This window comes from Armigeres subalbatus, chromosome 3, assembly GCF_024139115.2.
Source record: "Armigeres subalbatus isolate Guangzhou_Male chromosome 3, GZ_Asu_2, whole genome shotgun sequence".
Classification (NCBI taxonomy): Eukaryota; Metazoa; Arthropoda; class Insecta; order Diptera; family Culicidae; genus Armigeres; species Armigeres subalbatus.
Window position 1 is genome coordinate 139454768 of NC_085141.1, and position 12537 is coordinate 139467304.

At 42.6% G+C, this 12537-nt stretch overlaps 2 protein-coding genes and 1 long non-coding RNA gene across 4 annotated transcripts in view; 2 read left to right on the forward strand and 1 right to left on the reverse strand.

Moving 5' to 3' along the window:
* LOC134224223 (6-phosphogluconate dehydrogenase, decarboxylating) overlaps positions 1–12537 on the reverse strand; it is a 342849-nt gene that overhangs the window by 323746 nt on the left and 6566 nt on the right. The gene's annotated exons all lie outside the window — the stretch shown is intronic.
* Positions 1–12537, forward strand: part of LOC134224222 (polyhomeotic-proximal chromatin protein-like) — an 84804-nt gene that overhangs the window by 48296 nt on the left and 23971 nt on the right. The window contains exons 2-7 of one of the 2 annotated variants that reach the window (XM_062703529.1): positions 7117–7861; positions 7994–8305; positions 8411–8837; positions 8902–9382; positions 9440–9599; positions 9654–10944. In XM_062703529.1, coding sequence (XP_062559513.1) covers positions 7117–7861; positions 7994–8305; positions 8411–8837; positions 8902–9382; positions 9440–9599; positions 9654–10944 — 3416 coding nt within the window. The remainder of the gene's footprint in view (positions 1–7116; positions 7862–7993; positions 8306–8410; positions 8838–8901; positions 9383–9439; positions 9600–9653; positions 10945–12537) is intronic. The other variant, XM_062703530.1, reaches the window with a different exon arrangement.
* Positions 4707–5337, forward strand: LOC134220558 (uncharacterized). Its single transcript, XR_009981950.1, has 2 exons — positions 4707–4844; positions 4906–5337. It is a non-coding gene; the product is annotated as an uncharacterized LOC134220558 (long non-coding RNA).

Sequence of the window (12537 nt, forward strand, 5' to 3'; positions counted from 1 at the left end):
ATCCGATTTCCAGAGGAAATTCATCCGAATTTCCAGAGGAAATTCATCCGATTTCCAGAGGAAATTCATCCGAATTTCCAGAGGAAATTCATCCGATTTCCAGAGGAAATTCATCCGATTTCCAGAGGAAATTCATCCGATTTCCAGAGGAAATTCATCCGAATTTCCAGAGGAAATTCATCCGATTTCCAGAGGAAATTCATCCGATTTCCAGAGGAAATTCATCCGAATTTCCAGATGAAATTCATCCGATTTCCAGAGGAAATTCATCCGAATTTCCAGAGGAAATTCATCCGAATTTCCAGAGGAAATTCATCCGAATTTCCAGAGGAAATTCATCCGAATTTCCAGAGGAAATTCATCCGAATTTCCAGAGGACATTCATCCGATTTCCAGAGGAAATTCATCCGAATTTCCAGAGGAAATTCATCCGAATTTTCAGAGGAAATTCATCCGAATTTCTAGAGGAAATTCATCCGAATTTCTAGAGGAAATTCATCTGAATTTCCAGCGGAAATTCATCCCAATTTCAATAAGAAATTCATCCGAATTTCCAGAGGAAATTCATCCGAATTTGCAGAGGAAATTCATCCGAATTTCCAGAGGAAATTTATCCTAATTTCCAAAGGAATTTCCGAATTTGCAGGGGAAATTCATCGAATTTTCAGGGGAAATTCATCAAATTTCCAGGGGAAATTCATCCGAATTTCCAAGGGAAATCCATCCAAATTTCAAAAGGAAATTCATCCACAGGAAATTCATCCGAATTTTCAGAAGAAATTCATCCGAATTTCCAGAGGTAATTCATCCGAATTTTCAGAAGAAATTCATCCGAATTTCCAGAGGTAATTCATCCGAATTTCCAGAGGTAATTCATCCGAATTTCCAGAGGACATTCATCCGAATTTCCAGAGAAAATTCATCCTTATTTCCAGAGGAAATTCATCCGAATTTCCAGAGGAAATTCATCCGAATTTCCAGAGGAAATTCATCCGAATTTCCAGAGGAAATTCATCCGAATTTCCAGAGGAAATTCATCCGAATTTCCAGAGGAAATTCATCCGAATTTCCAGAGGAAATTCATCCGAATTTCCAGAGGAAATTCATCCGAATTTCCAGAGGAAATTCATCCGAATTTCCAGAGGAAATTCTTCCGAATTTCCAGAGGAAATTCGTCCGAATTTCCAGAGGAAATTCATCCGAATTTCCAGAGGAAATTCATCCGAATGCCACAGGAGGAGGATCCTAGTTTTCACAAGAAGTTCATGCGTCACAATCGGAACAAGCTTTGATTCCATCTGTGAATTGAAAAACTGATCTGACATCGCTGCTGTTGGCTCCGATTCGCAACGGATGGTGTGGAAAAAATGGTTCTCGTTCGACATTTTTTGTCCATTTTTCGGTGCGATTCGTGGGACACACTTGATCCGGACCCATTATTCCGCTTCAAGGCAATGGAGTGCGAGCAAACTGAGCCGCGTTGACGTCGATTAGTTTTGAACCCTTCCAGCATCGGCGGAATTGTAGTTCTCCGAAAATTTCAATGTGGCGGCCTATCGGGTTACAGTTTCTTCCCTCTCTTCGGTGACTTCGGTTCATTTCTATTCATCAGAGGAGCTGACAAAGGAGCTGCATGTCCGCCTATTTCTACCAGCAGAAACTTGCATATTTGCACAGGAAACAGCTGCCATGTCAATTGCAGTCCAAATTCGGTGATTGGCCACCGCCACGATTCAATTAACCTAATTTTGTTCGCTTTTTTATCAACTTATCTACTTGCCATTTTAGAATCCGGTTTTTAGCAGAACGTCCATTGTCCACACATTTATTCTCATTTCACGCTTCAAGTTCTTCCAATAATTTTACAAGATTTTATTATATTATTTATCAGCAATTTTTGGAAGTTTGTACAAACGTTTTTATGATATTTTTTATGATTATTCGAGAGGTCCTAAAATTGTCCGGAAAGCGCTCAATATGAAAATTTTCGGTTAATTTTTTTCAAAGTTTTTGCTTTTCAAGAAGGTAAAAATACTGAAATCAAAAAGCATTACGAAACTGCAGTGAATTCTCCCTCCCTTCTTCCCTTCCAAGTTATTATTTTGAAAGAATGAAAAAGCTGATCAGAGTAGCTAGGATTTATTTATTTACTTTTGAAGATTCTGTTGCTTAACTGTTAAGGGTAGTGTGGACCTCAAAAGTACTGTGCATATAAATAGGACAAGGAATGGTCAAGGAATGATTCAGCTAGGCTAGTTGTGGCTATAGCACCAGTTATCGCACTAGTGACCATGCCAAATGACCAATCAAATCACCGCAAACCAAGTTCATATCGATAAAGCATATTCATATGATATGATAACACCTTTGATTTCCTCCAAAACAAGCAAAGCATAATTGTAAAAATTGATTTTGCTTCATTTTTAACGTCCTTTGCACCAGTTGTCGCTATAGTGGTCCCAATTTGGCCAGTCCCATAAGAAAACAATGGGATTTGCCAAATAAGGAACCAAAATTAAGAATAGTGCCACAACTGGTGCATGCGTTCCTATTATGGATTAGTCAATTTTGAGGATAATAACATATTTTATTGTGGTTTTCACAGCTGTTCTAAGGAGCAGAAAGTAGGGTTACTGCTCCTGGACTTCATCTCATAACTCCGATATTCATCCCATGAAAAACAAAGAAATGAAAAGGAATTTTATTTGTTTCTTATTTTTGTGATTTTTTTCAGCAGTGAGCGAGCACACATGTTAACAAAAAGAAGCAACAAAATATATGCCGTATTTCTTTGTTTCGCGAAGATACGAATATATGTTCAGTGAGATGGAAAACGGAACAGTTCCCCTAAAATCTTTCGCTTGATATATAAAGTCCACCCACATGCCTTTTGCTTATATTTTTTTAATAGTTGTTCTTATGTATGGCGACAATTGGTACACCAACCCTACTGGAATTCCTTGAGCAGTATGGAGTTGGCAAGAAGAACAAATTTTGTAACGCAAATAACGCCTGCTATGTAAAGTAAATGGAAAAATATGCCTTCTCATTGTTTCCCAAGGAAAAGTCACATGTCTCCCAGCTACACGTAAAGAAAAAATCTTATGAGTTATGGCAAAAACCTATTCGAAAATACTAATACACTTCATTATGCCACCTATTGAATGATCCCATACTAAAAAGCTAATAATATTCATAAGTTAATGAAAAGTATAAGATTTGGAATGTATGTGGCTTATGCAAGGTATAAGTTTTTTCTTATACACGTCATTAAGCGCCTGCTTTGGCAAAAAAGTATTCGAAATCTTAATCCTAATAAACAACATTAAATTTTTTTACGTGTACTTGAGTAGCGGTCAAATTTACTTCAGGAATAGAAGGGAGTTTTCCTTGACCGCTCTTCTTCTAAGCACCATACTGGGCTTCAGCATAACTCCTAGAAAATCATTCGAAAAAACAGCAATTGCATAAGAGATTTGAATTAGATAATGTTGAATTTTCTAATGAACAAGAGCTTTTTCCAGAGTTTTTGTTCTCCAAGAATTTTCTAAATATCAGAACAGGAAACTGGATATTCACCAAAAGTTTTATTTAAAAAAAGCTTTTACGTTCACTTGCAGTTCAATCTAGATAAGTGATTCCTTCTGAACTGTTTTTTTATGCTTAAAATTTTTCTAATAATTGTTCCAGAATTTCCATAGAATGTCAACTTAGAATTATCGCGTAATTGTTCAATAAATTGCTTATGCAATGAGACTATTCATATGGCGTAATAAATTACTTTCATAAAATTTAAAAATAAAAGAAGGATCAATCTTTTGTCTCTTTGTTGAATAAAACAACTTTCTCTCGTGTTATTTGTGCTGATTGGTTGAACAATTTTTTGAATGATAATTACACATAACTTCGTTCCATTCGTCCACCAATTATTGTGAAAAGGATAACCAAACTCGTTCAACAGCGGTTCTGCCGGGACTTCCTCGCTCACCGCATTCCACTCATCTCTCAGTGGGTAATTAAATTCTCGCATGCTCTCCGGTTGGCATCGTAAACTTGAATGAATGACCCAATAATTATCGTATTTATGCTTTCCGCCCACCCTTCTCGATTACACCACTCACTCTGGCGGCACGATGATTCTGGTTCTGATCCCGACACTCGAGTCCTCTCCCCAGCGCAAAGTTTTCTGCCTTGCCTCATCAGCGCCCGTTTCACCACAAACCACCGCATGATGCGAAGTAGGTGGAAACAAACCCCGCCATGTCGCACACTATAAAAAAAATACACGAGAGGACCGTGTGTTCTACACATGAATTTGCGCATGTTGTCAATACAAATCAATATCACGTGTAAAACAGATGACATGGTTCATTCAAAACTGAGCATTTTTTTATAAACAAACCACACGGTATTAACGTGTAAAGCAAATCGAATTCGGTTGCTCGACTTGTCATAGTCGCTTGTTTGATATATAATATCTAAGAATAATTGTGTTGATTTTCATTTGAATTGTGAGTGAATTTCGTGTTTTCTTTCACATTTTAATAATGATAATGATTGCATATCCGTCCGGATTCCGATTTCCGTCATCGGATCGAAATCCATTTCAAGAAACATAGTTTTCCTATAACTTCGACGAATCAACGGTGGAAGTATAGAAAAACGTCTCGTTGGTTTTCGAACCTCTGACGGAAATTGATATCCGGACAGATAGAAAAAAAAATCAAGTTGGTAAAAATGTAATATCCACAGTGGGTGGTTGCATTTATTATTTTAAAAGAAGTTGAACCACACCAACTAATACTATTTTGCGAGCTGAGGCCGGCGATTTTGTCTTCGAACAGGTAAGTGCTTTTATTTTCCGAAATCTGCAACCGGTAAATAAGGTTTTTATTATCCACACAGATCACAAAAAATTCAAGTTACCTACATCTAAAAGAGCTGCTGCCGGAGAACATGATCGGTTCGGTGCTTAATCCTGCTAGCAAGAAGCCGCCACGAAGTACATACGTCGCAAAGGATAGTCGGAAGGGGCCGGTATTGACGATGCGTCTTCGCCGTTTTGAGTATAATTCCATCTTATTTGATCCTGCTGCTGCTAAAGCAGGAAGGGAACATGCAATCAATTAGAAAAAGTACCAAATTAGTATGCTCTGATGCGATTCAACATAAACGAGGAGCCACAGCAGGTCAGCCAGATTTTCCAGAGCAAGAAAATTTATTTTAAAATATTAATATATGTATTAAATTAATGGGATTCAACCGTATAACGAAAGTCGCATTCCGGATGGATTAAATTAAACGAAAACAAATTATTAAAAAAAAGTGAAAAATCTACATTTCCTGTCGTTTAATTACAGTTCCGAAAAATATGGATTAATTTTTTTTGAGTTATTCCTTCGTAGATTTATAAACGTTTATATTTTTTTTTCAATTAGGTAAATCAAACATTATACTATACCTACTTGTTTTTACTTAGGATAGCAGGTGAACTTCACTTTTTTCATTTATTTGGCAGGGTTGCATGTTCCACACATCTTCTGCCCTCCCGGTCACTCAACAATAAAATGTCCCTTCTTTTTTATTCATAAATTAATAAGTGCAAATTAATATAAAATCAGTTCGCTATTTACCGATAATTGAAATTGAAAAATGTTGCGGCCTTTCGAAACATGCATGAACATGTCCGTTTTATTGAAATAATGACACATGGAGGATCGTCTGAATCGTCTGAATGCATACTCAAATTCGTTTGAAGTAATTCATAACATGTTTTAGATAAACATATGACATCGTGGTGTATCAATTATATAATTTGCTATAAACATAGTCATTTGAACTGAGTTTGTGAAGAACATCTCAGTGATGTGAAATACATCAGACTTGATGGTGTAATTTGGAATGAAATATCAACATTCTGAAACACACGAGTCGAACGTGTATTTGTTATGGTTATTCATGGATGTGCATATCATATGGTAGTGTATCAATAATGAATTTGGATGTATACAATGACATTTGAACTGAGGATGTCAAGAACATCGTAGTGATGTGGATTGCACTAGAATTGATGGTGTAAGCTGATTGAAAATATCCATATTCGGAAAAACATGAATCGAACGTGTATTTTTTTATCAGTGCAGGAAATTGAAAACTTATCCTTTTGAATTAAAATATTTTCAATATTTGCGTTTAGGCACGCACACACGCTCATGTCACACCCCCACATGCACGAAATTGCCGATCAGTTCTTACCCTTTGAGACATCCTTCCGGGTGCCGTTCTTCGCTCACGAACTGGAATCGATGCACAGAATCACATTCCCATCTGCCAGCATCCACTCGCGTTAGGAAAAGGCACCCATTACCCTCTGAAGGAAAGGATAGAAATGCTTTCCATACTGATCCCGATGGCGGCGCGGGTAACGCTCATACATTAGGGTCGGGTACGGCTATCTACCGCATCAAATGGGACTGGGATAAGGCTGGCCATATGTGTGTGTGTGCCTGCTCCTAGGGCAAATAAGCATTAAACGAACTTTTGGGGTGGCAACTGGAACGCAACGATGCACATGTGCCGAATCCGTTCCCATCCCGGTTACGAATCGAATGGGGTGAGTTAAAGTGAAAGCATCGACGCCAACGGGGTGGAAGGCGAGGACAACCACGGAGATGGAATGCAGTTGTGTTTGTGCTTTGTCGTCCTGGTTAGTCTGAGCGCCTGGTCGAAAGCCCATAAATCTTGACTAAACCATAAATTCAGAGTTCCCCTGCTATGTCTCTCTTTCTTTATACATTTCTTCAAACGCTGGAGGGGGTGGCTGTTGTGTGTCCCTTGATAAGGGCTTCGTGCCTGGTAGAAGTTTTCTTGCTAAGTTCGTCCCCTGACAAACTTTGGGCCAATTAGTGAAGTGTCGTTTGGGATGTAAATTTTGCTTTTTCCTCGAATAGCTCCTCCCAAACCCGGGAACTAGAGACCCTTTTATGTTGTGCAAATATCTATTAAAGTGTAGAGTAAATCCTTGTTCTTCTCTAATGGAATTGAATTCGATTCATTGCTATGGTGATAATCCACGCTCTCAGAGATTTGATGGCTTTTCTTTTTCATTTATTTCAGAACGGAACATTATAATAATCTACAAAAACAAGAGGAAGAGAAGCTTAACAACAACAATAACAACATCCGTCAGCCTGTTCATCAATCGCTGCATCACAACTCTGCTCAGCAACAGCAGCATCTTCAGCAGGGCCAGCATCCCCTGAAAGACAATTCAAACATTCGCCAGAAGCAATCCAACGTCGTTAAACTCGACCACTTGCGCAACCAACAACCAGAGGCGCAACAAGCCGGCTCTCGTCCCATCAAAACCGGTGCCCAGTCCCCGGCCGCAGCATCGACAGCCCCTACTCAACTATCGCCCCACATTACAACCGGGGGAAGCCCTTCGACTGTGTCCCATCTCCGTTCCATTCGTCCGTTTCCAGCTTCGGCTAGCGCTGCCAACAGTTCGACAGGAACTGCCAACACCACTGCCACAGGTTCGTCCTCCGAGGTATCCGGAGAGAGGACACTCAAGTGCCTGGAAACCCTCGCCCAGAAGGCCGGTATCACTTTCGACGAGAAGTACGACCTGCCGGCCCCGACCCTGGAGAAGTCACAGAGTCCGGCGCAGGTGGCACAGCAAACGTCGGTGCCCCTGCAGCTGTCCCAGGAGCAGCTTCAACAATTCCAACAGTTTCAACAATTCCAGCAGGCCTTCAGCGGCGCTGCTACCATCCAGGTCAAGCAGGAATACAACCCTCCTCCACCCCAGCAGACGAATGCTTCCGGTGGTCTCGAGCAGCAACAACAACAGCAACAGGTGCAACAAATGCAGGTCCTAGAGGCTAATGGTGGGGCTCCTGCACAGAGCTCCCACCATACGCAAAATGCTCAAACCCTGCAACAGCAGCAACAACAATCCACTACTATTAATACAATGTCCCCACTTCAGGCAATGGCTGCTGGTCAACAACTATCCGCTGCAGAATGGCCGCACGGGCGCGTGCAAGTGCTTCAACAACCCCTCCAGAACCAGTATCTGCAACAGCTCTACGGCTCCCAGCAACTCCTCCTGCATCCCGGGATCGGCGGCCAGCAACAAATTCAGCTGATAGCCGCTCCTAAGCCGTTTCAAGGTGCCTCCCAGATGTTGACGACGGCTTCCGGAAAACAGGTCATAGGCACCGGGGCCGGTAACTTTAGCGGAGCCTACGCATTGCCGACAATCCCATCGAGTCAGTCACAAACGCTGCTATTCAGTCCTGTAAGTTCATAGCTTTTAAGTTCTTGGAAAACCTTTTATAGTTCCAATGTTTAAATTCGTAAATTAATATTCTGTACCATCTCTAATTTCAAAAATTCTTGCCAGCAGGACGTCCAGAAGCAACTTACGGTAGCCGCAGCGGCTGCTGCTGCAGGCGCCGGAGGTCCTAAAGTCCAGTTGCAGAAAATTGGCACTAGCATATCCGCCGCAGGCCAACAGCAAAGCGTAACTACGTTGACTCAACAGCAAGCTGCCGCGGCCGGACAACAGTGCGTCCAAGTCTCGCAAGCCACCATGCCAACGGCACAGCTGTTGAGTCCGCTCCAGCAGCAGGGAACGCAGCAGATGCAGTTCACGGCCCCTTGGATTCAGGGTCAGTTGGGTCAATTTTGGACAGCGAACAACATTCAACCGCAAATTCTTGGGAATCCAATCATCTTCCGCGGAACTGCACCCGATGGAAGCAGCAATATGTTCATCCAACAGAGTCCGCAGCAAGCGATCCAACAAGCTTCTACTCAGGCTCATAACCGTAAGCTAGATTAAGTTTTTTTTAAATAGTTTTTAGTGAATGTTTATATAATATTCCATTCCAGAAACTCTTACACTGCCATGCACCATTGCACAACAACCACAACAGACCCAGCAACAGCAACAACAGCAACAGCAAGCTGCAAATCAGCAACAGCAAAATCAGCAGCAGCAAGCACAAGCTACGCAACAGCAGCAGCAGCAACAACAGAACGCAGCTGCTCAACAACAGGCCACCGTAGTGAACCAATCGCCTAACGCTGCCCAAACGGCGATTCAGCAGAAGAATGCCAGTCATCTGGCGCCGAAACAAGCCCAACGACCTCAAATTCTTCCGCAAGGAACATCGCCAATACGGCCCTCGGCATCTACGCAAACGGTGCAAGCTCAGCAGAACCTCCTCGCTAAAGGAGGAAAAATGCGCACCAAACAGCAACCGGTGCGTCCATCAGGTCCTGTTCAAATAAAAACTGCTGAAATCACCACCGGCCAGGCAAAGATCGGTCAACCGCAGCAAATGCAACAGGTTGTCACAACCGGTGGAAAGTGAGTTACAATAGTCGTTGATTGTATTTCGATGCTTACGTTTTATTCTTCTTTCAGAATGGTGCTTATGAATACGACTGGACAAATCAGCCAATCACCCGTACTCAACATCCAGTCGATGATGCCGGCTGATAAACAACAACAATTGCAACTACAGCAGCAGATCAAAACTGCTCAGCAGCAGCAACAACAGCAACAGCAGTTACTCCAACAACAGGTACTTCAAGTTGCTTCTTCAGGAGATCGGCATCTAACCATGTTATTCTTTTAGGCAATTCAACAGTTCCAACAGCAGCAACAGGCACTTCACCAACAGCAGCAACAACAACAGCAACAGAGCCAGCAACAGCACCAGCAAAATCAGCAACAACAAATCCAACAACTACAGCAGCAATTTTTGCAACAGTCCAATCAGCAAAACCATGCTAATCAGATGGTCGCCGGGTCAAATCAGACTCAACAAGGCCAGATTGTACAAACAACGTCTGGTACTCAACCTGGAAACATCCTGCAGCAGTTTGTCTTCCAGCAGCAGGGCCAACCGAATCAGTCCGGAATCTCCATGATCAACGTAACTTCCACCGATTCGATGCTTCAGCATCAGCAGCAGCAGCAACAACAACAACAGCATCAGCATCAACAGCAACAGCATGCTCAAGCAGTGGCTCAGAAAGGCACTACTCAAATGATCATTACCAACCAGCTGCCGCAAGCAGGAGATCGTACAAGCGTGGCCCAATCCCAAACCTTACAAATCGAACGAACTATCCTCCCTGTGGTTTCTATAGCCGGCATGACGACCGCTCCGATAGTTGTTTCCAGCAACGGAACAACCATTTCCCCCATTCATCATCAAGGTCAAACAGTCCAAGCTGGCCCCAATTCCGCCAACCAACTACCCACAGGTATGCAGCAAGGCTCACAAATCCTCGTATCAACAATACCCACATCCGTACACCAGCACAACACCCAAAACCCAATCGTCGCCATGACATCCCTTTCGGCCACCCCGCTTTCGATGATGGCCAACTCCGTTACAGCTACACCCGTTTCGTCCACTTCGGTGACAACGACATCAGCCGGAATCAACCAAGCGCCGGTGGTTTCCGCCTCTATAACGACTACATCGAAGGAAAGTGCCGAAAAGGCGGTCAGTGTTGCCATGCTGCAGCTGCAAACGTTGTCCACGCCCCAGAAGCAGATCCAAAACCTGCAGATGCTGGAGAGCATGAATGCGGCGAATGCTGCTGCTGCGGCGGCGGCCGCTGTCGCATCCGGGGGTTCCATGATGCCGGGATCCACTAGTACGGTCGCTAGTACAGGGCACGGTGCAACCACGTTGACGGTGACCATGCAGAAAACGCCAATATCACAAACCCAGTCGGCATCGCAAGCCGTCGGCGGTATGGGCAACATGGGAACGCCTGGTTCCGGTGAGCTGGCTACGAATAAACTGCTGGGTCATCATACGCCAACCAAGACAACGACAACCGCCGTGGGAAGTTCCGTTAGTGCGGACACTACCGCTAAGGAGAAAGCTGCGCTGGATAACAGTATGAAAGGTAGGTGGAATTTGGGAGATAAGATGCTAATACGAATACGTTGTCGAATGTAGATTAAGTTACTCGTCGGATGTGAGGGATATTTCGTTCTCTTGGCAGACTATCCGTCTTAGTCAGCCAGAGTTATCACACATCTTTAGTACCTAAAGACTGCTTCAGGGCTAATATTTGAACTAATATTTGTATTATTACTTTCCTTTTTTTTTTCCAATTGACGGAAATTGAAATATCCAAGTATTTTGTAATGCCATCCAGTCCATGAAAAGTGTCTACCTGTTTTTCGTAAGATAGAGCTGGAATATCTAGAATAGCTTTGGCTTCCAGTGCATCCGTGCAGTGCATTACGCCGTTTCCGTTGAGAGAGAACGTGCCCAAAAAATAGTACCTATGATAACACCTTCTTGATGATGTCAGATCCAGCGCAGCTCTCAAATTGTTGTTATGATCTTTTACGGCTTTCGCTTTAGTTGCGCCAAAACCGAGAATCAATACCTATGTCTTACTGCAGCAGAATATCTGATGTCTTCCAACCCAGCGATCAATTGTTGTTGTGCCGTCCGCAACGTTTCCAGTGCTGCAGAAATTCCAAACGGCTTTCGTTTCCGGCATCGACTTTATCTAGTTTGTGTCACAACCCATTTTTTCTTGGCGAGATGGGCCAATTTTGGCTTTAGCCTGTTAGTGAGGACAAAAGCAAAAAAAAAACATTTTGTTCATGAAAGACCGAAAGAACTTCAGCGAACTTTTTCATAAGTCTGGCAACATTTTTTTCATTGTAGGAATTTGGTGCCTAGCTCATTCAATCGCTGTATTTAGGACAATCCTCACGGAAACCAAATTTGAAAGTACTCGCGTTTTAAAGGGCTCATCACTTAATACGGGAGCAACGCACAATTGTCATTTTTATTATTTCAGCTTTGCTGCGTCACGTGAAACGTGTGCGTTTCTTCTGTAAAAAGTGGTGTGCCCTTGAAAACGCGTTCAGTGAGAAGTGCCCCTAACGCAGCGGGATCCAAACACAACCGCCACTTTAGTCTTCTTCAAACTATCACTAAATTGCTAATTCATTTCAAATGCCTGTTGTCAGGCTCAATGATGTCTCGAGACATGCCTTAGTTTTTATATTCTCTAGTAAACTAGTTCATTTATGCTACCGAAATCACCCTGGCCTTCTTTTGTGCTGGTCTAACTCGTTCGTCGATTTCAATGTTGAGTTCTCCATCGAAGCAACCCTTCGCTTTTAAAAATACTTCACGATACTCGTCGAGCTTCCCATCTCTACCTATTCACATTTCGTCGCTGTAATCTTCGCCGATTGTTCCGGTCCATATTCTCTTGTTGATTATTCGTTACATGGTTTTTTAAATCTGGCTTGCAGGGCCAACACCAAACCCATGAATTCCCGGAGGATCTTACACGATGCTTGATACTTGATGGGCTACAGCTCCTCCTCAATGAGCCAATGCCGGATGGAGTATCCTCCTCCACTGGACTCGATCCTGGGTCTATCGTTTCCAGTCGCCCTGAATGTTCAGCGCCCTCAGATCCTCTTCAACTGCAAAAATGCATTTCCTTATGTGAATTTTTACATTA